Genomic DNA, 27,092 nt, shown 5'->3' on the forward strand with positions numbered 1-27,092 from the left:
CAATTAAGGAAACTCTATTAAGAGTTCATCTGCAGTCACAGCTGACTGGAAGCACTCGCGTGCCTCAAATCAGCTGTGACGGCGGTTCCCACCAATAATAAGTACAGCCCGAGGACCTTGGGAGCTGAACTCAGATTAACTCTCAATGGAGAAACTCCATTTAGAGTTCATCTGGAGTTGGCCTTTTTTTTTTTAAACATATTTTTAAACACGAATTCACAAAGTCGAATTCTGTGTTTTTCAGGTCGGGTCTGTCCGAATTCGAAACGCCATTTTCAGGTCGAAGACAGGGACAACCCGAATTTCGAACACCAACACTACAAGTAACAGACCGGTACAGACAGTGACACAGGAGGAGGCCCAATAGAGCTTACAATCTCTGTGGAGGGTGTGTTCAGCTCTCAGGTGTGCTATTTGCAGCGAGAAGGTGTCTCCAAGTTCCATTTCCACAACACCCCGGCCCAGTCCTGGAGGAGACCTAGGACCTAATTCTGCTGTTGGGGAGTCTGAAGGAGATTCATGCCTCAAAGCTTTCTCTCAATCCATGGAGATTCATCAGTGGGGTAAATCACTAGCCAGGTTAAGTCTAAATAAATCTTGGATAAAGGCTGAAGAAAAAAAGACTTGCAGCTGTGCAGAGTTTAATGAGAGGAGAAATGCTGGGAATTGTGCTCACAGAAGCACAAGAAAGTTGTTCAAAGATGAATTGCTACAACTTGAAAAGAGATAAAATTGTGCAAACCTTTATTAAGAGACTTGAAACAAAAAAATTGTCCCTTTAGAGAGAAATTTGTTAATGAAAGGCACTTCCAAGTGCAGCAAGGGCAAACAAATGCTGCCAGTGACCTGGAGGATAAGATGGAGCCAGGGGGAAGCCTGTCCTTCCACCAGGAGCAAAGGATGTGTCTGCAGAGTGACCTCTTTGTATTCAACACAGATGAACCTGGTGATGCAGATGACAGCGTGCCCAGCTCTGGAATGACGACCTATAATTTTGGCACTTGAAATTTTGGCATGTGACTAGGGTCCCAAGTAACCATTCCTGATGTTTGAATAGTGGTGCTTTGGGCCCTGATATGGCCGGACGTATAGGCTCTAATACTGCAGGAAGGAAATAAAATCTGACCCATTTTGTTATCCCTATTAAACTCATTCTTTAGAGATGTGAAATTCTTTGCTCTGCTATGCTAGATTCTGGAGCTGGGGGAAACTGCATGGACATAGAATTCATTTAAAGCAATAGTATCCAAATAAGAAATAATGCTTTACCTATTGATATGGAGACAGTTGATGTTTTACTGGTATCTCAGGGCTAATCGCCCATGAGACTGTCCCTCTTTAACTTCAAATTGATCCAGACGATTTTAAGACCATCAGCTTTCAGTTAATTAAATCACCCACATTTCTAATTATTTTGGTGATTCCTTGGTTTTCCACTCAATCCCTCCATCAATTGGGGAACACGGACTGTAGTGTTCACTTCAAATTATTGTAAAGAACATTGCCAGCAGAGTTCTGCTAAGACTGAGTAGTCACTTGTTGAAAAAATATGTAGCAGAATGACAAGCTTCTTCCTCAAAACAGAGAATTTCAGGACAGAATGTGGATAAATTACCTTCTCATTGCTCATATGATTGCCCCATAGGGTTACGACCAGGGGAGAAAATACGCATTTACAATCTTCAGAGCCTGAATTCAAGGATTATTAAAGAATTTCTTAATGGCAATTTAAAAAGAGGTTTATAAGACACTGTATGTCCCCTGCAGGAACACCTGTGTTCTTTGTTGAAAAGAAGGACTGAATAATCAGTCTTTCTGATCATTCCACTAGAGAGCCACTAAAAATGATTCTTTTTTTTAGCAAGTTAACTACAAAAACATAAAATAATGAATGCATGTGTTGTGGATATCTGTCAACTGTATAGTCTGTGCCCTTGTAATCATTGTGTGCCCTCCTTACACTTGTTCTGGTGGGAGTGACCTGATAAGGAGACAATTTTGGCCTTTATGCCCCAATGGGTCATGAGAAAGAAAGCAGCTGGTAAAATACAAAAAAAAATATCTTACAAACAGTTGCTGGTAATTTTTACAGTATAATGTCATAGGGAGGTTCGGTCATAATGAGCTAGCAATGGTCATGTAATGATTTGATTGAGTAAGATCAGTGTATAACGTATTTTTCGCTCCGTAAGAGTGGGGGGAAAATGTCTGTGCGTCTTATAGAGCGAATATTGCCACACAGCTAGCCCCGGCTGCAGTACCTTCAGCGGCCGCTGTCAAGAGGAGTTTGCGCTCAGGAAGGTTGGGTGGCAGAGGTTACAGCTGCACCACGTGTGTTTGTATGTGTTGGCCGGCTATGTCCTTCCACCACAATTCAGCAGCAACACAGAGGACATGGTCAGCAAGACAGAGGAGCCCAACGTGCAGAACCAAGCCATCACTCACAGCCCTGACAAGAGCCACTGCTGCGGTAATGACACTGGACACACCGGACAGGGTAAGACAAATATGTCATGTAGGGTAGAGAAGACATTCATGGGGCTGCTCGGTGCAGGGGGACACAGCAGGCAATGCCCTAAACGGGGGGAGTCTGTAATGATAGGATATGCTCCATGTAGGAGGGTAGAGAACTGCATTGTATAGTACTGGTTCAGAATATTTTCTTTTCTTGTTTTTCTCTTCTAAACTTGGGTGTGTCTTATAGTGCGAAAAATACATTAACTGTTAACAATGTATATCATAGATTTGAGTGCCAACATGCTGACATTTTCTGGATACGCATAATGTAATGCCAGATTTTCCCTCCTTGACTCTTACAAGTTAGATGATATGAAAATAGGCACTTCCTGGGGTAAACCAAGACATGTAATCTTGCCATTGGGACTGTTGCTGTTTTGGACCATTCTACACAATAAAGATAAGTACTTTTTAATTAAGCAGTGCCTGGGTGTTTTGTGTCTTTAACTCTTTCTGAAACTTGTACTCCCACAAATACTTCCACCTTGTTACACTTGCACCGACTACAGAGAACTAAAACAGGCCACTGTAAAAAAAAAAAAAAAAAAAAGAAACATTACCCACTCCCTTTTATTCCTGAACCGCTAGAAAGGCTCTGCTTAGCCAAGATGTTTACCATCTTTAAGGGGCATATAACCTTGTCCGCATTTCAAGGAGATTAATGAACACTGCATTCAGAACTAGATATGAACATTTTGATTCATTGGTCATGCCATTTGGCCTGTGTAATGCTCCTGCCACCTTCCAGCATTTCATCAATGATGTATTGCAAGATCTTATAGATCTGTTTGTAATAGCCTACCTGGATTATATCTTTATATTTTAGATAATCAACAGGAGCATCACAAGCATGTCTGCATAGTCGACTGAGGAAGAATAAACTTTACATGAAACTGAAGAAATGTGAGTTTAAAAAAACACAAATTCAGTTCTTGGATTATATCATTTCCCCAGATGTGTTGAGCATGGACCCTGATAAGGCCAAAGCAGTTGTGAGTGGCCTGCTAGAGGAAATGGGGAAATTCAACAATTTGTTATATTTGCTATTTTTTACAAAAAGGGATTACATCAAAGTGATAGCACCAATTACCATTACCCACCTTTTTGAGGCCTCCAAAGGAACAGGCTGCATTTACAAACTAAAAACTTGGTCCTTTTTTGCTCCTATATTGGTTCATCCCAATCCTGAACTCCCTTTTCATTGTAGAAGTGGATGCTTCAGATGCTGCCATTGGAGCTTTCATTTGCAACGAGTAGGGGATAAAATGCAGCTTCACCCATGTGCATACTTTCCTCGTTCAATGTCTTCTGCTGAGAATTATAACATTGGTAATAAGGAACTCCTAGCAATTAAGGAGAATTTTATTAAATGGAGACAACTCCTGTAAGGGGCTAATCACCGATGACTGTCCTTACAGATGATAAAAATCTATAGTTTATTCGCTCTGCCAAAGATTGACCTCTATATAAGCACAATGGGCCTTGTTTTTCCCTCGTTTTTCTTTATCATCTCCTACTGACCTGGATCAAGAAAGATAAGGCTGATGCAATATCAAGGACTCTTTCTGAACCACCCAAGAAAAATAACCTCGACATTACCACAAAATAATTTTCCGGGGGCCACTAACTCCAAAACATTCTAATTTGTGATAGCCCACCTGAATTATATCTTTATTTTTTAGATAATCTAAATCAAATATCTAAATATCAAACTGGAGAAAAGTTTGAAAAAACACAAATTCATTTCTTGGGTTATATCATTTCCCCAGATGGGTTGAACTTCTCAATCATCCTAAAGATGTCTCTATGTACCAGAGTTGGCCCAACTTGGAAGTTCTCTGGCTTGATCACAACTAGCTGACCATTTTGGAACTACAAAAAAGAACTTTTATCACATTTGTTTTTGTGGCTCTGTTATAAAAAAAAAACGGAGAGGGTTAGTAATAAAGGTAATGCTGAAGAAAGATAATAGTGTCAGGTAGTTAGTAGTGTAAAATTTGTTTATTCTTTGAGCATTCAGACATTCAGACTAAGCGAAGGTGCTTACCTTTGCTAATAATATTGTGTGGAGACGTCAGTGATGAGAGTAGATGAGTTCCACAAAAGAATGAAACAATGAGCATAACAAAACTTATTTCAGTAACGGTTTTAAAATATATTTCACCAAAATACACCAAGATAATTACTCACCAGAGGAGCAAAAAGTCTGATCATATATTGTATGACATATACTGTACAGGTAGTCCCCAGGTTACATACAAGGAACGTTCTTAAGTTGAATTTGTATGTAAGTCGGAACAGGTACATTATTTTAATAAATGCAAATAGGACAGATGCTTGTCTCCACATATTATTAGGGAGTGTGGTATCAGTTACTGTATAAAATCCTCACTGTGAGTAAAAGAAAAAAAGAATCTTATAAAGCCTAGACATTCATTAACTTCTGGAGCAAGCTATGCTTTGATATGCAAAAATAAACAACTGCAGAGTTTGTCTTGGTCATTAAAGATTTACAAGATGTTGCAAAAGAGCTCAGTCTCTGTCAGCTGTGTTTAGCAAAAGATTTCTTCTGCAAGTCATGTGAACCACCCCCCAACCATCCTGCGTCTTGCACACAAACGAGCACGGAAGCCCCGTTTGTACCTAGGAGTCATCCATATGTCAGACTTTACCAGTTAAAAGAAAAAAGAAAAAAAAAGGACCACAAAGCTGGCAAGATTGAGCCAGAGATAGATCTTGCAGGGGAAGGCTGAAACAACCATCAAGAAAAAAAAAAAAAACTAACCTTCCACTGGAACAAAATCCAAAAAAGGGATCCAACATTGGATTATGCAGTACTAGTTGTACTGAAAAACAAAATGATTTGGCGAACAATGATAGTAAAAGCAGCAATGGTTTAAAGAGCCTGTTCATCATTGCTAGAAGTCTAGCAAACAAGATAGGGGAGTTGGAAGCCTTAATGAATGAGGAGAATTATGATCTAGTTGGCATTGCTAAATCCCGAATTTGTTCTTCGCATGACTAGGCTGTCAATATTCCTGGGTATACTCTCTTTCGTAAAGACAGTCAATCGAAAGGGTGGTGGTGTCTGTCTGTATGTGAGAAGTGATCTAAAAGTGAATGTGAAAGAGGAAATTGCTGATGGAACAAGCGATGAGGATGAGGCATTATGGGTGGAGTTGAATGTGGGGTTGAATAACACACAATTAATGATGAGTCTGCTATAGGCCCCCCAGTACTAAGAAAAACATAGAAAATCAACTACTAGCACAGATAGAAAAAGCAGCAAAAAGTAGAAGTGTTGTATTCATGGGAGATTTCAACTACCCTGACATTGACTGGAGTAATGGCACTACAGGAACAGCAAAAGGGAGGAAATTTGTGAATTTAAAGATAATTTTATGGTACAGTTTATAGAAGCCCCAACATAAAATTTTCCAATATTAAGGGCAGCTCTCTGTGACTTTGACTGGGAGACAATATTAACCTCAAAGAACACAGAACAGAAATGGGAATGTTTCAAGTCTGTTCTACAAAAGCAAACTGAAAAATATATTCCAATGGGTAATAAGTTTTAAGAGGCTAAAATTGGTTCACAGCTAATGTTAAAAAAAGCCATAAGGAACAAGAAAAGGGCATTTCAAAAATATAAAAATGAAGGATCACCCTTATCATTTGAAACCTATAAAGAATATAACAAAAGATGTAAATGGAGATAAAATGTGCAAAACTTCAAAATGAAAGACAGATTGCAAATGAAAGTAAAGCAAACCCCAAAGCAAAAAGATCAGATCTGAGCATGTAGGCCCCTTAAAGAATGTCTCTGGCTTGGTAACTGGGGATAAAGACAAGGCAGATTTACTAAACACTTTTTTTTTAGCTGTGTACACGAAGGAAAATGGCAGAGCTCAAGTTCAAACTCATAATAGCAATGCCACTGCCTTAAATATTCACAATGGCTCAGATTTGATATGATTGAGAAACAGCTGGAAAAAATTTAAGTTGACAAAGCACCAGAACCTGATGGATTACATCCACGTGTCCTCAAAGAGCTGAGCTCAGTTTTTTTCAAAGCCAAATTTTTCTAATTTTTAGAAACTTTTTAGTCACTGGCAAGGTATGGATGGATTGGCATAAGGCCAATGTAGTTCCTATCTTCAAAAAGGGAGCAAAGTCATTACCAGGTAACTAAAGACCCGTTAGTTTAACGTCCATAGTTAGAAAGGTCTTAGAGAGTTTGATAACCACATAGGGGAGTTTCTGCTAGAAAATAATATTATAATTGATAGTCAGCATGGCTTCAAGAAAGACAGAAGTCAAACAAATTTACTCTCTTTTTATGAGGAGGTAAGTAAACATGTAGACAGTGGAATAGCAGTTGATATTGTGTACTTGGACTTTGCTTAAGCATTTGACACAGTACCACACAGACGGTTAATATGCAAGTTAGGGTTGATAAGTTTAGAAAAGTCAATCTGTAAATGGATAGAGGACTGGCTTAAAGATTGCATACAGAAAGTTGTAATTAATGATTCATACTCTGAATGGTCTAAGGTTATTAGTGGTGTACCCCAGGGTTCCGTGTTGGGATCTTTACTGTTTAACATCTTTATAAATGATATAGAGTTTGGGATTAAAAGTTCTGTGTTTGCAGATGACACCAAACTATGTAATGGAATTAGGTCCATACAGGATGTGTATAATCTACAAGCAGACCTGGATGTACTGTTTGATTGGGCAGCCAAGTGGCAAATGACATTTAATATAGTTAAATGTAAAGTTATGCAAGGGAGCATGCATGCTTCATACTGTCTTGGGGGAATTCATTTAGGGGAGTCAGAAATGGAAAAGGATCGGGGGGTTTTGGTAGATCAGATGCATACCACCTATCAGATGCATACCACCTTCTGGCAGTGGGTCAAGGGACTGAATCTTATCAGACCAATTCCTTAAAATCTGTTTTCATGAAGTGAATCTATTTGTGTCAGAGCGCCAGCCTGTGTCTGATGATGATAGACTTACTACCAGCATGCAATGCCAAGCTGCAATAATAAAAGCTAGCAAAATACTTTCTTGTATCAAGAGGAATAGACTGCAGAGATGGAGACATAATCCTGCCCCTGTGCAAAGCATTGGTCAGATCACATTTGGATTATGCAGTCCAGTTTTGGGCACCAGTTCACAAAAAGGACATTGTGGAATTGGAGAGAGTGCAGAGAAGGGCAAATAGACTAATAAAAGTAATGGAAGAGCTCAGCTATGAGGAGCGATTAGCTGAACTCAATCTATTCATCCTTGAGAAGAGACGTTTGAGAAGAACTCTCTTCCCAATTATTCACTTTGAGATCATTACAAAGAACAAGAGGGCACAGTTTGCGTCTGGAGGAAAAGAAGTTTAAGCTCCGGATAAGGAAGGGATTTTTCCCTGTAAGGTCTGTGAAAATGTGGAATAGGCTCCCTACAGAAGCCGTTTCAGCAACTACTATAGATTACTTTAAGAAAAAGCTGAATGTTTTTCTGGAAGCACAGAATATAACTGGGTTTTAAGGCATCAGGAAGGATTTTTTTTCCCCTGTTGAAGCAAATTGTACCAGGGTTTTTTTGGCTTCCTCTGGACCAACTATGTCCATAAGGTTTTTTTTATCTGGGATATGTTTATTTCCCTAGTTGTTGAACTTGATGTCTTTTTTTCAACCTAACCTACTATGTTACTATATAGTTAACAGATAATGGCCAAATTTAAATTTGTGCTATGAGTACATTTAAAATGCATTCAGGCAATCAGAATGGGTGACATATCATAAACAGTCAGATTTGGATTGTATTGCAACATAAATGGATAAAACAGTTCATGAACGTAGTCAGAATGAGTGACATACCTGTTGGAATAAAGGAAAATGCAGATTAGGTGCAGGCAGATGAAGGAGGTGGATTCATCAGTAATGTTATGTTATTTCGATATTATGTTGATGTTATTTCGTGGATTAATTCCCATTTCACTTATAATTTTAGCACCCGATTGATTAATTTGGGCACGTGACCAGATGAACAGTGGACATTTACATACAATTACCTGTTTCATTAAAAAAAAAACTATTAGAAAAACCATGATGTTTTTTTTTTTTTTTTAGAAAATGCTTGTTAACTGTGTGTGTCTGGCTATAGTCCTTAATATACAGAATCAACCAATTGGTTAAGAATTCTTTTGCCTATATGACTAACTCAAAGTGGAACTCTAAGTAGTAATTGTGTTTTTTTACACTTCATCCTATACACGTGTATCACTTCTGTTCATGATACCTACTAATTCAGTAAGCCTCGTTACCAGAGGTGTAACAAGACTTCAATGTTATTCTTTATGTCAGACAATTCAGCCTTTTGAAGTAACAGCCCCAGTCAAGGCTGAAGGTTTTACTGTATTTATCCTACTATGAGGATTATCCGGTTTGGCTGTTACCAGGTGGAAGCATTTCCTATGTAAAAGAATAGGATGTGATTATTTTTTCCCTAACTTTAATACAAATTTGTCACAATACAAATCATAGGAAGTATTTGTTCTGCCGCACTGAGTGTAACAACATTTTGTACAAAACTATATGCAAATTACCATCATATGATGACTGTTTAATTTAGGGTTACAAAAAATGTTTCCTCATATAGCCAGTGTCCCCCAAAAGCATAAATTCAGTGACAATACATGTAAATATGTGCATGTTGTAAATATGTGTCTTGAAAAGTGTAAAGAATAAAATGTCTCAACTTGATCAGCTGTTCGGAAATTACTAAAGCCAAACCATTGGCATGACAGCCAGAGAACATAGAAATTCTCAAAAGGAGTGCTCAGCTATGGCAGACACACTTTTCCTCTCATAACAGATTTCGTTTAAATGACAGTACATTTTTTATTACATTAAAATAATGATTAAACAGAAAAATACTAAACCTAAAACATTTATTAAGAGCTATGTCACATTATCACATCACTACAACCCACAACCACTGAAAGTGATGAATTACCTCAATGCACTCTAATGACTATTTTCCATCAAAACTTCTTCACCCACTGTAGTTCAATTTTCTGTTTTTTTACTGTAGCAGTTACCAGTAATTCAGCTACTGAGTGGGAAACAGAAAAAAATCAACTCTCATTTGTATTGAATAGGCACAGTTATGAGATACAGTAATTATAAACTGCTTTTGAGGTGGTATGGAATTCCAACACACTATATATACACTACCTAACATTCTGAGAACTGCTAGAGAGGGTATAAACACTCAGACGCATATCCACTTGTGTAAGGGGTAAGTAATTTTAAACTATTGGAAAATACTTACATATTTTCTTTTCTATTCCTTGTTGCCTATTAGAAAAACTCCACATCTCCTTGCTTTTTTTATTACAGTCTTCATGAAGCAGATAGTACTGATTAAGGTAACTAAAATTCTAATCACTAAATCAAATGGCTTACTGTTGCTGAACAAACCCCCTACACACACACACAGACCTCTTTATTTGGCCTAGTATTTGTCATGTATGGTCTCCATGGCCTCCTTTACTTAGAATACATGGAGAAAGATTACACCTTCTTTTCTCAGAAAACATGGAGAAAAATTGCAACTTAACTTCTATGAAAATATAGAATGGTGGTGTATTTTTGTGTTTATGGTTTAAAAGGGTGAACATATTAGCTGCTACTATTTATGTATACTATATTGCAGATACTTTCTCATATATTCTTTTTGAAATTGCTTTATAGGTATATACTGTTGTGACAGAGCTGAGGATCATGCTTGTCAAACAGCTTGCAAAAGAATTCTAATGACTAAAAGAACTGAGATTGAGATTGTTGATAACCTTATTGCAGCCTGTAAGACCATGCCTCTGCCTCAAGATCCACTCTGGCAATGCTTTCTAGAAAGCTCAAGGTCAGCTCATCCTGGGATTACTATAGCTCCTCCACCTTCTACAGGAGTTGATGGAGCTAAACTGCATTGTTGCTCAAAAGCAAATTCATCAAAGTGTAGGTAAGTGGTAACAATTTAAAGTAATGCTAGTTATATTTGGTATTTCCTAGGACTTAGCTTGGTCTTAGAACTTCCCTAAAGATAAAAAAGGGTTTCACCCATCAGTTTTTATAAGCATTTACTTTATATTACGCAGGCAGCTGAAGTACTGAATAATATCTTGGACTTTTCGCAGGCACAATTGTATAGTAGGTGAAGTAGTTTGTCGCCATAGCAATGGCATGCATTCTCTGGCAGCATTACCAAGTTAATGTGGTGAGTGTAGGTATGTCTTTGGAAAAAATGTGTTGTGGTGCAATAGAAAAAAACAGGGTCATCTGGAACAATGTAATCAGTAAATTGTTGAACCAACTTCTGTACCTTGTAAAAAAATTCCTAATGGTGGGCATGACCAGAAAAGATGTAACACTGTACCAGGTGCTTCATTGAACGTCCAACACATCTCCAAGACAGATGTGATCATACTGTTCTGGTGTTTTATGCCAACAGGATAAAATTTGATATCCCAGCTCTTAAGTATTACTTCTAACAAAAAACTTTTGAGTCAAGAGATGTGTTTCGAGATGTGAATATCTGCACTAGATCCATTTTGCAGGAACACTGGCTAGACGGAGTATACTCCTGAGTAGGAGCATTGAGGGTCAGATATATGGTGAACACCGCCCAGTACAACGCATTTGAAATGCTGTCAAGGAGCAGGTAAAGTTCACTCTGAGTGGGAGGGAATGCAGGAAGTTGGAAAGTTGCAAGGCCTGCTTGAATTACAGGATTAACCAGGCATTTTCAAAATTGAGAATCTCCTTGAAGACTCAACAACCGTGGAGTTTAAAGTGTTTAGCCTTAGTTATCTTATATTATTATTTTATCCTGGGAAAAACAGGGTCTTCAAACCCTGGGCAGGATAACACATTGCTAGGACCAGAGAGTATAGAGGGGAAGGAACTGGTTAAATGTCAGATTTTGAACTTTTTTTTTTTTTTTTGCAAATACGCAAAGAATCTCTATGGCAAAGGATATTGGGCCCCATGGCAGCAAATGGAGAGCTATGCTGAGAAAAAAATTGTTCTACGATGATCTATTGTTAAAAGTCTACATGCCTGCATGTCAAAAGTCTACTTACTACCCTGGCCAAGTGAGCAGCTATATAATAAAGAGAAAATTTAGACATTGCTAAACCACCCACAGTTTAGGGATGAAAAAGGGACTGTCTCCCAGTGCAGTGCAGACCCTTGTTATCCCATATAACTTTAAATACCTACATTACAAAATTAGGAAGATACCGGCAGGGTCTGTAAGAAATATACGATGCGCTGTAAAATATTAATTTTAACTACATTGGTTTTGTCAAACCTGGTTAGAATTCATACTCCACCGATTCAGGTCCACGGATGGACCGGCATAGAAGGAGAGGGAAAAACTTAATGCGTAATTTACGAAAGGGATCATTAAGAATAAAAGCTCCCAATTAATTTAGTGACTTATATTAGCTGTAAGGCCCGGGTCCAGCTCCATTGGCAGGGTAGGATGAAGCCAAGGACTAATCTGTTTAGTATACTATATAACCTAATAGGTTTAAATAATTTAAATAAAAGTCCTTTTGTTCCAAATGGCAGCTGAATTCACTCATGAAAGAATCAGGAGTATAGTTCTTATACTCCAGAATCACTGCACACCAGGTTACACAGTCAACAATCTCACTCAATGCTGCAGCTCCTGTTTGACTTAATGTTATCTGTTCAGTTCCTGTCTTTAATGAATCTAGATACGGGACACACACTTCACTTAAAGAACCCTGGTGTTCTCAGTTCAGTTCAAGGACTTCAATAAATGTAGGTAACAGCCACATCTACTTGACAAGCCTTTGTGTTATTTACTCAGTTACCATCTTAAATTAATGTGTTGACACCTCCTGGAAAAACATACAAGAAAACACAAATAGTTTTTGACCATTTATTAAAAGTAACAAACAAAGGGACATATGTGTAACAATAATGGAGAGCAGTAACCACGTTTTTCCAAAAGAATAAAGTGCTAGCATAACAGGCATCCAGGAAACTCCTCCCAACAAGTTTCATCTCAAAAGACATCATTAGGGGTGGTGTTTTTCCTTTGCATTTACTCATCAGGTAGTGGTTTAACCCTTTCAATATACAAAAAAAAACAATACAATAACAACTTGGCCTGTATATTTAACCATTGGAATATCATAATCAATTATATACATATAAAATCACAACACAGTAGGATACAATAATTTACAACAGATTATTCTATCCTAAATATTATCACTTGCAATACCCTAAACCAATATTTTACATAAAAATCAAAGCAGAATAAACATGAAAAGTAAAAAAAAAATGCCCTATTGGGTATTACCTAATATATTCCAAACTATAAAAGATCCTCAATATATGCATTCATTTATCAATAAAACAATTCATGTAAACTTATATATTCATTACCTTTGGTTGTAAGGTGTTCAATTCATAAATCCATCTTGTTTCCAATTGTGAGAGCGCCCGAACATGGTTAGTCTTTCGACAATGCCTATAGATCTTATCAGTGCCTAAAAACTTTAGTAAACTTGGATTACTATTGTAAACAGCATTTAAAAGTGGTGGTATTCCCTAGTGTGGCTCCTAACAGGTCCCCACATTCTTGCCGCATCCTCCAATGGTACCCGTGGCACATCGCTAGGCTACACAGATGCCGACTGGCATCTAATTGTGAGCCTGAGGCTGGAGGGCGGAACCGTGCGGCTGGAAGGCGTGAAATTTAAAATAATAAGTATTTTTAAATATACCGCTTTTATATTTAAAAATTCTTATTATTCAGATTGCCAGGGAGGGTAAAAAAGACAAAGGGGTATTTTTTTGCAAACACATCATACTTAAATTTTAACCAAAACTTGGTAATACTCCAGTAACAGTATTCGTTACAATATATTGCAATTTGGCCAGAAAATAGCCCTAAACAGAGTACTTCTACAAAAGGTGATTAAAGCAATAAATTGCCAGTTAAAAAGTCCAAGATAAAAGTCTATAACTATCTATTTTCCTGATTTTGCCAATAATTAGGTTTCTTCAGGGGTAACTGTGTCTTGCGGTACAGACTAAGTAATGAAATTATGTTTATCAGGTATATGTACAAAAGTTGTATTCACTCATATAATAAAACTGTATAACAAAGGCTAAAGTGTTTAAATCCTAACAATATAAGTAATTATGAATCCCAATTAGTATAAGCTTAACACAACAAGTGTTTATCAACGAGTTTATCGAGGAGTTAGGAATGTTTTCACTACTGCTTTTTGGGTGCAAATAACAAATAAAATATGTTACATAAAGAAGATAGGAAGAGGGAAAATGGGAATAATTATGTATCCCACGTGTCAGGATGATCACAGAGAGCTTGTTTAGACCCAAAGAAGGGTCAGGGACTTCCAAAATGAGATATGTAAACCCTAGGGTAGTAAGATGTTTATAAATTTAGATAGTGCTGCTACATAAACGCTATTGATTAGTGTATAGGTAATAATAATTCAGAAGGTAACAAAGTTTTAATAACTAAGAACATTTTTTAGGAGTGTTGACACATTATTTAAAAATTATTTGATAAGCAGAAGAAAGTAGAATCAAGCATACATTAAAGCGTGGGCAAAAATAATTGTGCTTGCATAGCAAGAGTGAGGCATAAAAAAAAATATTCCACTTGTGAGTAAATAAAATGTACCTGTTGAATAAAAAAACTTAAAACTGTGGTAATGTGAGATACACATATAAAGAGAAGAAACATCTGCAGTGCCTATAATAAAATCTTCTGAATAATCTAATTAATCTAGAAGGTTAATTATATGCTTGGAATACCAAATTTAGGAAGGGAGCTTAGTAACTAGCAGTTTTAAAAAATAATATATTTACCTAATCGGGCAGTCAAACTATTAATTTTACTGACTATAGGATGCACCGGTGAGTGTTCCAAATTTTTGGCAAATAATCTATATTAGGTATCCATAATATTAAATATTATGATTCCTATTCATTCAGAATACCCTGTGGAAAGCCAAAATCAATCAATTTATTTAAGGATATTTTGATGCGGGATTGGAATCTAAAGCCAGAGTTTTTTTATGGTCATTATTGAAAACTAAAAAGCTTCACAATTTTCCACTTTGAGGTCACTGCAAGGACAGCGGGCACTCTTTGCACCTGGAGGAAAAGAAATTTTATCTCCGCATGAAGAAGGGATTTTTCACAGTAAGGTCTGTGAAAATGCGTTATGGGCTTCCTCAGGAAGTTGGTTTTAGCACATTCTATAAATTACTTTAGGAAAAAGCTGGATGCTTTTCTAGAAGCACAGAATATACCTGGGTAATAAAGTAATGTAAAGGAATGACACCAGAAGCTAATGATCCAAGGAACATCTCGTTGAACTTGATGGATTTTTTTTCAACCTGACTAAATATGTAACTATAGCAGGTGAGAATAAACTGGGTTTAGTTCCGCTTTAAACCTCAGGTATTCATTATCTACTTAAATCGCCATACTATTGATATGATAAACTTTGTTATGAATAAAAAAAACAAAGGAAAATGACTATATGAGATTGATATTATGTCTGGAAACTTCTAAGGTATTGTTTATACACATAAACTTTAAAATATCTAAATTGATAAAAGTTAAAATACTATCATTTACATAGTTTTTTTAGGTTTTTGATTAGTTTGATTGGTATAACCTCAAATAACATATATCGCCCCCTAAAATAAGAGAACATCTGTTAAAGGGCCAGATGGATACCATAATCCTTTCATCTTGGGGATAATGAGATTTATATTTTGAATATAGGAAAAGTTATTATATGGGAAGAATATTTCTTTCGTCAATATTTGTAAAAATGCCTTTGGATATTCTTTTTTGAGATAATAAAGATATGCTGTTAAAATCCCAAGTTTTTAATGTCACATGGGGTGGGGGGCAGACTCACATTTCAGTGTAAATCCCTATGTTTTGTATGCCTGTAAAGCTCTTGTTTCTGGTTTGTATATTTTTAATTGCCTTTCAATAAAAAGTAGGGTTGCTAGCCTTCACCTAGATATTACAACTTGTACTATCATTTGGAGTGCTATTCCTTTGCTTTGTTCCTTTTTAAAACATTACAATGGGCTAACTAAAACTAATGGCCCCTCCAAGAGCATGGAGAATTAAACGATTCACAAAGGAAAGATCGTCATGAATAATGAATGTTTAAACTTATGTAAATTTTATTATAATTTTTTGTATTATATATTTTGTCCATGTGTTTTTAATGTATCGTTTTAGGGAATTGTGTACAAACCTTTACAGCACCAGTTGGGGAAATACTCAAAATTGGCAAAAGTTTGATAATGAATGTGAATACAACCCATCAGAATCACAAATGTTAACATGCCTAGCAGATGTAAGAGAACCATGTCAGCTGGGTTGTAGGAACCTTAGCTTTTGTACCAACTTCAATAACAGGTAAACCTTCTTGAAAACTTTTCGGTTTGAAATATTTTTTTACATTGCACCGTTAGTCTATGTTCATACCTCTGTTTTATTTCCGGCTTTTGTAGGTGTTTTTTACAGCCTGTAAACGCTGGCAAAAGCCTTGCAAAAAATAGTTAGAATGCAGTCTGGTGTTAAAGGTAGCCAGGTACAAAACAGCCAGTTGCAGAAGTCAGCCAGGTACATATGGCAGCTAGGGTACAGGTGTAGGCTCAGGGGTGAATAAAGGCAGCCAGGGGCAAGCATTGTAGTATGTGCACTTTTTGTAAGTGAGCATTCATATAGCTTAGTAAGTATAGTCAGGTATATGCAAGGGAATATAATAAAATGTGGTAGTGAATATGCACTACTTTTTTAAAAAAAATCAACCATAATGTGTGAAGTTTAGTGAGAAAAATACAGACTCTACATTTACACAGTGTTGCTAAAAAAATGTGTCACTGCCCTCCCCCAAATAACCAACTTCAGATAGGTCAGCTAGTGTATAAATGAAAAAGAGAGAAAGGTTTTTTTAGGGCAACGATATAGCATATTTTAGTGTAATTATGTATACAAAAAAAAAAAACAGTCATCATACATAATTGGTTGAGAACAATTGCATCTAAAAACCCATTGTATCATCATGAACTTTGGATGCCATTTCTATACATAGAATAATAAAAACAAAAATAAATATGACTGTCAGTTTGCTTAAGCTGCGTACACACTTCCAATTTTTATCGTTCAAAATGAACGACGAACGAACGACGAACGATCGATTGGGCAAAAATCGTTCGTAAAAAAAGTAGCCAACGACGCCGACGAACGAGGAAAGTCGTTGGAAATGAACGACCGGACCGGCGGATCGGATTGGACAACGATCGTTGACCATCGTTCGTGTGTACGATCGTTCATTGATCGTCCATGGTCTGAGCATGCGTGATGAACGAACGTTCGTTCACTTCCTGTCGTGCACGTCACTTCCTGTATCGCTCAAACGATCGCATCTATTGTGTGTACAATATCTACGAACGATCGTGTCGTTATCTGTATGTACAGGATCGGTGCTATACGATCGTTTGCAGATATCGTGCAGGATCGTTCGTCGTTCGTTTACCAACGATAATAATTGGAAGTGTGTACGTAGCTTTAGAGTTCTTAAACCCAACGTGTTTCGACTTGCTTGGCTTCTTCAGGGCTATTGATTATTCAGCACTGTCTAAATATTGGTACATAGAATAATAAACATATGCATAATGAATATATACTGTACAGAATAATATCAATCACATATGTTTAAAACAGTATATGAATCTATCCAATGTTGTGACATTTTGAATATTTACAAGGCTAAATGAAAACACATTTCTCTAAGGAAAAATAATAAAGTACACATAGAAATAAAGGAAGATATATAACTTATTTAGATCCCCAAATGGGGGGGGGGGGGGGGGGCTGGTACCTTCTGATACTTCAAAAGTTACTTACTTCAATAACCTAATAGGAGTAGTACATATAAGTGTTGTAAACAAAATTAAAGCATATGTTCATAAAGAGAATTAAGGTTAACTTACTTTTGCGTAGTACATTTTTCAGGATTAAACAAAAAGTGGTAAGTCTTTAAGGCTGAGCCTAATGGGAGTAAAGAGAAGGCATGATAATAGACTATATTAAATAACTGAACATGGTTGAGTTTGATAAAGGTAGGTATATAAAATGTTGAAATCACGTACAATCAGTTAAGAAAGAGAAAAGGATATATGTATATTGTATTCCGATAATACTTAGTTAATTCCTGATAGCGGTTGAGAGGTGATTGGTCCTCTTAAGAAGTCCTGTTTAGGGGACCCAAATCAATGGGGTTTGATGTGTAGGATTACTTTCCTAGTGGTAGACTATGCATATTAACAAGGTCTGTAATACAAAATATATTGACATAGATTGTATGTAATATACAGCATTAGTTGTGGTTAGAGGGGAGTTTTATTAAAAGCATCTTGTGAAAGTTTAATACATAAGTGGGGAGGGGGGAAGTTGTAAGTAATAATGCTTACCAAAGAGGCAAGGAGTCCTAGAGAGAAGCTTCAGGGCTGAGAGTACCTAGAAATCACTGGTAAATGTGCTATCCTCATTAGGGTTGAGTGTGTGGATGAGAAAATGTCAGTGGGAGAGAACCTGCCTAATAAAGGCAGGGGAGAGTGGCGTATCCGGATTCATCTTGCTCAATCCGGATTCATCTCAATCCAAATGATTTTGTCACCTGTTTGGAAGTAAAATAGAAGAGTGACACCCTTCCTTCTATCTATTTGTTAGTTTGCTGACCCCAAAGTTGGTAAAAAGAAAGAATAGAAAAAGCTGGGGTGCCTGTCAACCTGTGATACTGCCTGTCAACCTACACACTGTCTCCTATTCAGTGACTATGATTCTTCCAAAGCACATTCCATTATCATCTGTGTATCAACTTCTTACTGATCAAACTCATTAATAACAAACTCCATGTCATGTTCTCAGTACATCTGCTGAAGAAGCCTATGGGTTGAGATATGGGTCGAGATTGAAAACTTTTTTTTCATCTTAGATGCAATTAGCTATTTGTGTGTAGTGGACAGGCACCATCCCCATGATAAATTGTATGGGGTTGTTTAATTCATTTTGGATGTACTTGAATATCAAATTTCATTGATGATTGTCTGTATGATTTGCTGTATGCCCAATACAATCGTTACCTTGCCTGAAAAAAACAGCTTTTTCTATTCCTTTTTTTAATCTATTCACCTGTTTGGAAGGCCACAGGTGCCTGTGTTGAGGTAGCACCTAAAAACTTTGATTTCACTTGATATACCCCTGCAGGAAATTTCTGAGTTATCGGAAACCTATTCAGAGACACTGACAGAGACAGTGTTTGGTGTTGTGTATGCATGCTGGCCCTGGGGTTAGCGATCACATCAACAGACACCAATCCCCCAATCTAACGCCGCACTCTTCGCCTATAGCAAGCTGGGACTTAGCCTTGGGAGGCACAGATAATAATACCAAGATTCCAGCAGAGACAATTCAGAATACAGAGCCAGGTAATTTACAGGTAATCATTCCACCAGACGAGTTATTCTGGCAAGACAAAAACAGTTGGGTTCACAGGCAAGTGGCCAGTTCAGGCAGCAGGCAAGGCCAGCAACAGTAAATCTTACAAAATCACACACCAGCTGCAAGTCAGCCTTGTTTAACGCTATAACAAACACTCGGAACTGTGAGCAGAAAGGATATAAAGACCTAGAAACCAATGACAGCGTAGGATAGAGTCAGGAACTAACCTACCTCTAAAATCCCTTTCAGCTGTGCACAGCCTTAGAGTACACGAAGGGGAATGCCGATTAAGTAAATCTCAGGCTGCACGACAAAGGAAGCCGGGGCTGCTGCTGCTATTTTTGTGTTCTCATTGCTGCTGCAAGTGACACCACTGGACAGAATAAATGATGCTTGATACTGCGATGGTGCACTGCATGGGATTGTCAGCCAAATAAGCATCTCCTAACATTGAATTTAATTTTTTGTACAGTTGTCTGTAAAGTATGCCATAATTACATAGAAATATGATGATACAAAGAATATGGTTTGCTTATCTACCCATTACCAGTTTATCAGTGGACATCAGAAAATGATACCAACTGTGCACAAAAATTATACACTGTATTTTTAGGCCAACAGAATTATTTAGGAGCTGCAATGCACAATCAGACCAAGGAGCGATGAATGACATGAGGCTATGGGAGAAAGGAAGCATCAAGATGCCTTTCATGAATATTCCAGTTCTAGATATTCGAAAGTGTCATCCAGAAATGTGGAAGGCAATTGCTTGCTCTTTGCAAATCAAACCTTGCCATGGTAAAACTCGGGGTAGCATAATTTGCAAGTAAGTGGAACCTATTACTATACAACTTTAGTTTTATTCATATTCACTCATTGTCCACTTTATTTTTCTACTTGTTGAACTACTTGTTTCTGCTAATAACTAATCAGCCAATCACATGGAAGCAGTCTAATGCATTTAGGCTTGTAAACATTGTCAAGGCTTGCTGAAGTTTGAACTAAACATTAGTATAGAGAAAAAAGTGATTAAGGTGACTTTGAATGTGACATCCTTGTTTGAGCCAGATGAGCTGGTCTGCATATTTCAGAATTTTCTAGGGTTTAAAAAGAATGTTTGGAAAAAGTGAAAAAATTAGGTGAGTGTCAGTTTTCTATTGCAAAAATGTCTTCTTGAAGCCTGAAGCCAGATAAGAATGTTCAGACTGGCTGAAGCTGATAGACAACAGTAATACTAATAAACCACTTTGTTACAATTGAGGTATGCAGAAGAGTATCTCTGAACCCATAACACATTGAATTTTAAAGCAGATGAGCTATAGCAGCAGGAGACCACATTGGGTGCCACTTCTAACAGCTAAAAACAGGCATCTAAGACTAAAATATACACCACAATTGAACAAGAGAAAAATATACCTGATCTAGTGAGTCTATTTTTGCAGCGAGTGTAGAGTCAGAACTTGGTATCAATAACATGAAAGTTTGGATTTATCCTGCTTGTATCAAATGTTCAAGATGGTTGTGGTGGTGGTGTAATGGTGTGTGGGAAATGTATCTGGCACAGTATAGGCAGTTGCAGTCAGCCTTATATTTTTACTGACAGTAGTATTGTTATGACTATGGCTAATCCCAGCAAAATAACACAGCACGTCACTCTGCTCAAATATTCAAAAACTAGCTTCAACATGACATTGAAATCATTGCACACAAGTGGCCTCCACAGTAACCAATATTAAATTAATTGCCTCTTTCACGTGGTGGTACCTGCCTCCAGTCCCAGTTCAGAAGAGTAACATCTCACCTTGATGGAGGTGTTGCAGGAAGCAGTGTGAATCATTTTTGCCATGTAACCTATCACAAGATGGTTTACGTGTACCAAGTGGTTTTCTTTGTGTAACAGGAAATGCAAAAAATCAACTAAGCAAGTATACATATGTATTCATATGTATACTATATGTTTTGATGTGTCTGTTTAGGAAAATAATTTAGTACAGCATATTGTCTAATTATTCACATTTTGTCCAAAAAGAACAGACTGTGTGGAAATATTAAGAAAATGTGGAGATCACAGTAAATTTCCTGAAAGCCACACAGCTGAAAGCATATGTGAAATGCTGTCTTCCACTGATGACACAGAGGACTGTATTCCATTGGAAACTTATCTCCGTAAGTATCAGTTTAAATATTTGTAAAAAAAAAAAACCTCTGCAATCTAGTTTGCATCATTTCTTTTACATTTCAAGCTGTTGTATTTGAGATTGTAATGCATCATTTTGGCATTCTTTGCAAAAATGATAAAAAAAACACTTTGAACATAATCCACTTTATTGTGAAACAGTACCTAGGAAGATACGATTTGGATACTTTTACATTTTTGAAATATTTAAGCTTATTTTTACATTTTGATTTCTAAAATCATTTTACTGGAAATACTTTACCCACAGAATTTATAGACAGTGTAATGTACTGAATGGTTGACTCGAATGAGTCGAGCGGTGTCCATATGTAATAAGCAGGAAGTATCTAACAAACAACTGTTTATTTGCAAGGAAGATGGACAATATAAATTGACAACATAAACATTTCTTTCCTGCTCCATGTCAGCATAGGAATGGGTTTTTCCTATTCCCCTCCCGCTTTCAGCACCTAACTAGATAAATTCAAGCTGGTAGATAAACTTAGGGTTTCTTTTTCTTATGTATACTCTCTGCACTAGTGTGGCCACTACCTGGTGTAGTGATGCTGTCCACTGACTGGGTGAAGTCCCCCATATGCTTTCAAAAGGTCTCCTAAAGGGCAGCCCTGCTGCTGGTCCCTTGGAGCATTTCATGGTGCTTCAAAAATCCACAAATACAAAATAAATAGAAACCACAAATCTTTGCACAAACACTCCACCTGTGGCTCAAATGTATGTCAATCTCAATATATGTTTGGATTGTAATATAAATCCTGCCATCTGCCTAATAGTTATGTTGGAGAGATACCTCAATGAAAGCTTTATATATTTTATGTATAAGGAATCTTGTCAGTGGGGCCACAGGAATTGAACACATTTTCCTTAAACGAGTGTCAGCACTGTACGCAGAGTTACAATAGCATGTGTTTAGTTGTGTCTAGTATTGCAGACAGGAGTGAACTGAGACTGGTTGCCCAGGGTCTTCTAGCTTTTCAACATACCGTCTTCAAAAAAAAAAGTTCCTGTGACAATTGGCATTACCATGGCAGCTGAAAATGTACTATAAAAAATATGGGCAGTAGTTGACAACAGTAAGTTGTTTTATATTTTAGAAACCCTTAACTGTGGGCCAGTGGTCCTTCTTCCCACAAGTGGACCTGCATCCCTGAATCTTTGACTAACCACAAGTTGGAGTAATTCATCTCGGGTTTTCTTGCCAGCGAGCCCAGGGGTCAGATGAGCTGACAATGGACAGCGCTTGCCCTGTTGCCATTGATTTACAGGTTCCCGATTTGTCTCTCGTTGGAGCTGACCTTTTAGCAAAAATTCTCAACTGATCCAGATGGCTGTGGTGTGCGCTTCTCCTTATCAAAGTTATTCTAGATCCTCCCACAAGGTCTCCTGTTGCATCCAAACCCCTAAAAAACTGCACCTGATGGCCTGGATATTTAAAGACAAAGGCGAATGCATCTAGGCTGCCCTAAATGGGTGGGGGAAAACCCATACAAAAGCCAGAAAAGCTATTACCAATACCACCAATAATCAAGTTTGGCAATAATTTTAAGCCTTTGCTTCCCCTTGCTATTACGGGTTCCATGGTGTAATAGCTAGTACTCTGGACTCTGAATCCAGCGATCTGAGTTCATAAATTGGTTGGACCAACTTTCGGGTTGTTTATGATTCATAGATTAGGTTGTGTGTTACTGCCACAATGGACATTCAAGTTCATCAGTTATTCATAGTTTGGTTCCTTATCCTTATGGTCATCATGACTCCTGATACCAAAGGCTTCACCACTAGTAGAGCAGTGTTCCCACAAATGCAATTTTTCCTGAAATTCCTTTAGATATGGAACTAGGAAGTGTAAAAAAACTGAAAGGTCTGAAAGATTACTGCTGGTTACCTAAAACCTTAATTCATTAAAATCTGTGAAGAAATTGCAAATATATATTTGAAACAGAAATTACTGAAAGATGACCTACTTCTTGTGCACAACTTTGCTTGCATCAGGCCAATTCAGACTAAGATCAAGGTATCATTGGGCCTGTTGTCCCTGAAGAAGCTTTTTTCGTGGCTTTCTTTGTGGTAAGAAGTATTTCAGACCACCTTTCTTTCCATACAGAGCAGACAAGTTGCCCATGCTTGGCCTTGGCCCAAAGGTTATGTAGAACTTTTATCTAATCAGAAGCTCCCTACATTTTTCTCAAAATGATTGCCAACAGATCAGCAATGTTTATATTAGCAGTATACTCCTCGGCACCTTATATGATATTCAGAACATCTCTCTTTTGGTTAGGTGCTACTAAAAAAATAAAAATACTTCATTGCCTCCAGGATTGTCCAAATCATCTGTATAGTTTATAGGGCAAAGGGTTTAGAAATACCTTCAGGGGTTACAGCTCATTCAACCTGCAGCATGTATGCTTCATGGGCAGTGCTATTCAAATGTCTTTGGACACCTACTGCAAGGCTGCAACTTAGTCTTCTTTTCACATTTTATATATTACTACTGCATTGAACTGGAAGCCTTAACTATTGTTAGCTTTGGTCAAAACTTTGTCTACCATTTACTTTAGGTATTTTTGAGCTTCCCACCTGGGAAGACTAGTTATTTCCCATTCATATGCTAAACATATCTAGTCTGGTCCTGGGAGTGGGAGGGGAAGGGGATATCCCGGTTTGTGTGTTGTCACAGAACTATCAGTAAAGGAAAATTACAGTGGCTAACTATTACATTTTCTATTGTAATCAGGCCCTGTGGATACCAGTGATTCAATTACATTTTGCAAAGGATTGAGCCATTGTAGATACAAACATTTTTAGCAAGATTAAGAAGAATGGATATCACTGTATCTTTCCTGAACTGCAGTGTTTACTCCAATCTATGTCTGCATTTTAAAGACCAATCAAAGTGCAGGCCACAGTGTGGTGTATGTAATGTCACAAAAAGTTCACCCTGCAAAAAAAAAAAAAAAAAAAAAAAAAGAAAAGAGAAAAGAGTGGTCAGATAATTTGCTAAGCACATAATGCTATTCTGCTGTTTAATAAATGGGTATAAAATTGTGTAGTTGGTGATGCAAACATTACCAGGCATGGATTTGTGCAAATGCAACTTAAGCTTGTCTAGGGATGGCAGGCATAACATTACTATATCAAATGAACAGTTTATGTATATCTATTAATTTCAAATAAAAGAAACCATATCACAAAAAAAATTAGGGTAAAAAGTATCTGATATGAAAACTATGTAATTACAATAGTCTGTGAACAGACATTTTGAAGCCAGCAAAAAGTCAGTTTCCACATTTTCTGAAGCCAGTTGTCACGATCTGAACCCAGGGATGCTTCGGTGTCTGGTTGCAGCTCTGTCTACTGCCCCACTTGAGGTTTTGCCTTTTGCACCCTGTTGGATTCCGTGGAAAAAGATACCATGAACTTCCTATTTAGGCTATGTCCCTGAACTTCCTGTTGCCACATTATTGTGCTTTGCCAATATCTTGCTCTACTGCTATTGTTACATTGTGCTCTCCAAACTGCTACCTGTGTACTGACCCTTGGCTACTGATTAACGACTACTCTTCCTCGCACTCCATCCCCACTGACACCATTGGCTACCGACTTTTGGCTCGTTCTTTGACTATGTTTGTGTTCGTTCCATCTCTGCTACCACTGCTTGTGTATAGATCCTAGACTGCTTCCACCTGTGTTTTCTTGCTGTTTTAGTCCTGGACTCTGAGCCTGACCCTGGAACCGTTACACCAGTTTAAAATGGCCCTGTTGTTGAAAAGTCTTTGTCCCAACACCGTTTTAAATATGTAGGATGTTTATTAACCACACGACCGTTAAACCCGACCTTGGTTCGGGGTAAAAAAATTGCAAAAATCAGTAAACCCAACTTTTGTCGGGTGGTTAAATGCATTAACTTACCTGGTCCCCGCTGTGATGATCTGTTCCAGCGTTGATCTCTAAAAAAAAAAATACTTACCTTCTCCCCACAGCTCCTCCGGACACGTCTTCTCTCTTCTGTCTTCTCCCAGCGAGTGCAGTGACGATCACCGGGTTTCCCGGTGCATGCGTCGGTGTGAGAGGCGGGGCGGGAAATTCAAATTGCTTTGCATTGAACTCAATACAAAAAAGCTGTATTGAGTCCAATACAAAGAAATCCTTATATAATATATATATAATTATATTATCTATATATTATACAAGCTACTGTACAAAACATTACATTATACACTATTTTTTTTAAAGATTTTTTTTTATGTTTTATAAAAAAAAATATTATTAAATTTATAAAATTTCGGACATATTTCGGTGAGTTATGCGGTAATTCGGTGAATTATAAATAATTATTGAGTAATTCGGTGAATTATAGCCTACAATCTAAAATAAATTTCCATGCAAAAAAATTAACACTTTTTGCATTGAATTACGGAAGTTCAGAAAGAATTAGAATACGGCGTTCGCGTACGCGTCCCTCTGCGATTCCTGATGATGTCCGTGCATGCGCCCGTCGATGGGGGTCGTAGCTGCGGCGGCGTAATATTCAAATATTTTGTATTGGATTCAATACAAAGTCCTGTATCCAATCCAATACAAGTTACAGGTCTACAATTTAAAAAAAAAAATTCATGAAAAACTGTACCGCTTTTGGTACAGAAATCTAGACAACAGTGTAACGCCCAGGTGGTTAAAATATCTCCAACCTTTAAAATGATCTTCTTTCTAAGGTGGAGAGATAAATATCTATCTAACAAGATGCAGTCTCTTGAGGAGAAAAGTAATCAAAATAATGTAGTGTAATGAATGTGTAATAAAATAATAAAATGTTTGTGTAATTAGTAAAATTACTAAGAAAAAAAAAATACAACCATTCACACTACTCTTAAAGACCCAGTAAAGCAGGCACACTAGATAAGACGTGCACTTACTGCATGGATAACAAACACCAAGCCAAGTGTTTCTAATAAAATGTATTCATATCTTAGGTTATACAGGTTATACATATAGAAAGTCACAGAATATGAAACCAACATGTCTCTAAATTAAAGGGTAGGAGTTTTAGGACTGAGGAAGTTTGATATCTTAAAAACTCAAAAAAAAAATATTTGTACTCCCCTTCAATCATAAAAAACCAACAAATTTAAACAAAATAACTATATTTAACAAATAATACAAGAATAGTGCTTTTTTAACTTAGACATTTTGTATTCTGATTCTTTTAAAGGTTCAAGTTCACTGGAGAAGGACATAGAGGATATCACACATCCATGCAACCCAAATCCCTGTCCATCAAATCATTTGTGTGAGGTAAACAGAAAAGAATGTGTTCCTGGAGAACCATGCTTTCCATATTCCTGTGTCCAAGGTAATTATTTTTCATTGAAGAAAACCTGTTGAAAAAAATCTTCTTTCACTGCATACTTGTTTCTTAAGGAAAAACAAGACCTCAGTGTTCTTATGACACTAATTTACAAATGCCCCAGGTCCAGAACTAATATTTAAAAAAGAGTCATGGGTGCACTACAGCCTGTTGGGCTTTTTAATTCCGCCGACTTTTACACATATATTTTTTCATACAAAACACCCACCTTTGCCCACCCCTGATTTAAAACATTAACCTGTCTACTTTAATTTTTATGTTACTAGAAATATATTTCACCTTGACTGTAATGTTAGCAATAGGGGAGCAGACATCTAACAGAAATTATGGCTGGTGATATAGCTTCCCATTTCTTGTTCTAAAGACTAATACAGCTAATGTATTACTAAGGATGTCACAG

At 37.2% G+C, this 27,092-nt stretch overlaps 1 protein-coding gene across 3 annotated transcripts in view; it reads left to right on the forward strand.

The window, feature by feature from the left end:
• RECK (reversion inducing cysteine rich protein with kazal motifs) overlaps positions 1-27,092 on the forward strand; it is a 205,584-nt gene that overhangs the window by 112,980 nt on the left and 65,512 nt on the right. For all 3 annotated transcript variants that reach the window (XM_072411954.1, XM_072411955.1, XM_072411953.1), the window contains exons 9-13: positions 10,275-10,542; positions 15,864-16,043; positions 19,747-19,959; positions 21,163-21,299; positions 26,537-26,677. In XM_072411954.1, the coding sequence (XP_072268055.1) occupies positions 10,275-10,542; positions 15,864-16,043; positions 19,747-19,959; positions 21,163-21,299; positions 26,537-26,677 (939 nt within the window). The remainder of the gene's footprint in view (positions 1-10,274; positions 10,543-15,863; positions 16,044-19,746; positions 19,960-21,162; positions 21,300-26,536; positions 26,678-27,092) is intronic.

Source organism: Pyxicephalus adspersus, chromosome 5, assembly GCF_032062135.1.
Source record: "Pyxicephalus adspersus chromosome 5, UCB_Pads_2.0, whole genome shotgun sequence".
Classification (NCBI taxonomy): Eukaryota; Metazoa; Chordata; class Amphibia; order Anura; family Pyxicephalidae; genus Pyxicephalus; species Pyxicephalus adspersus.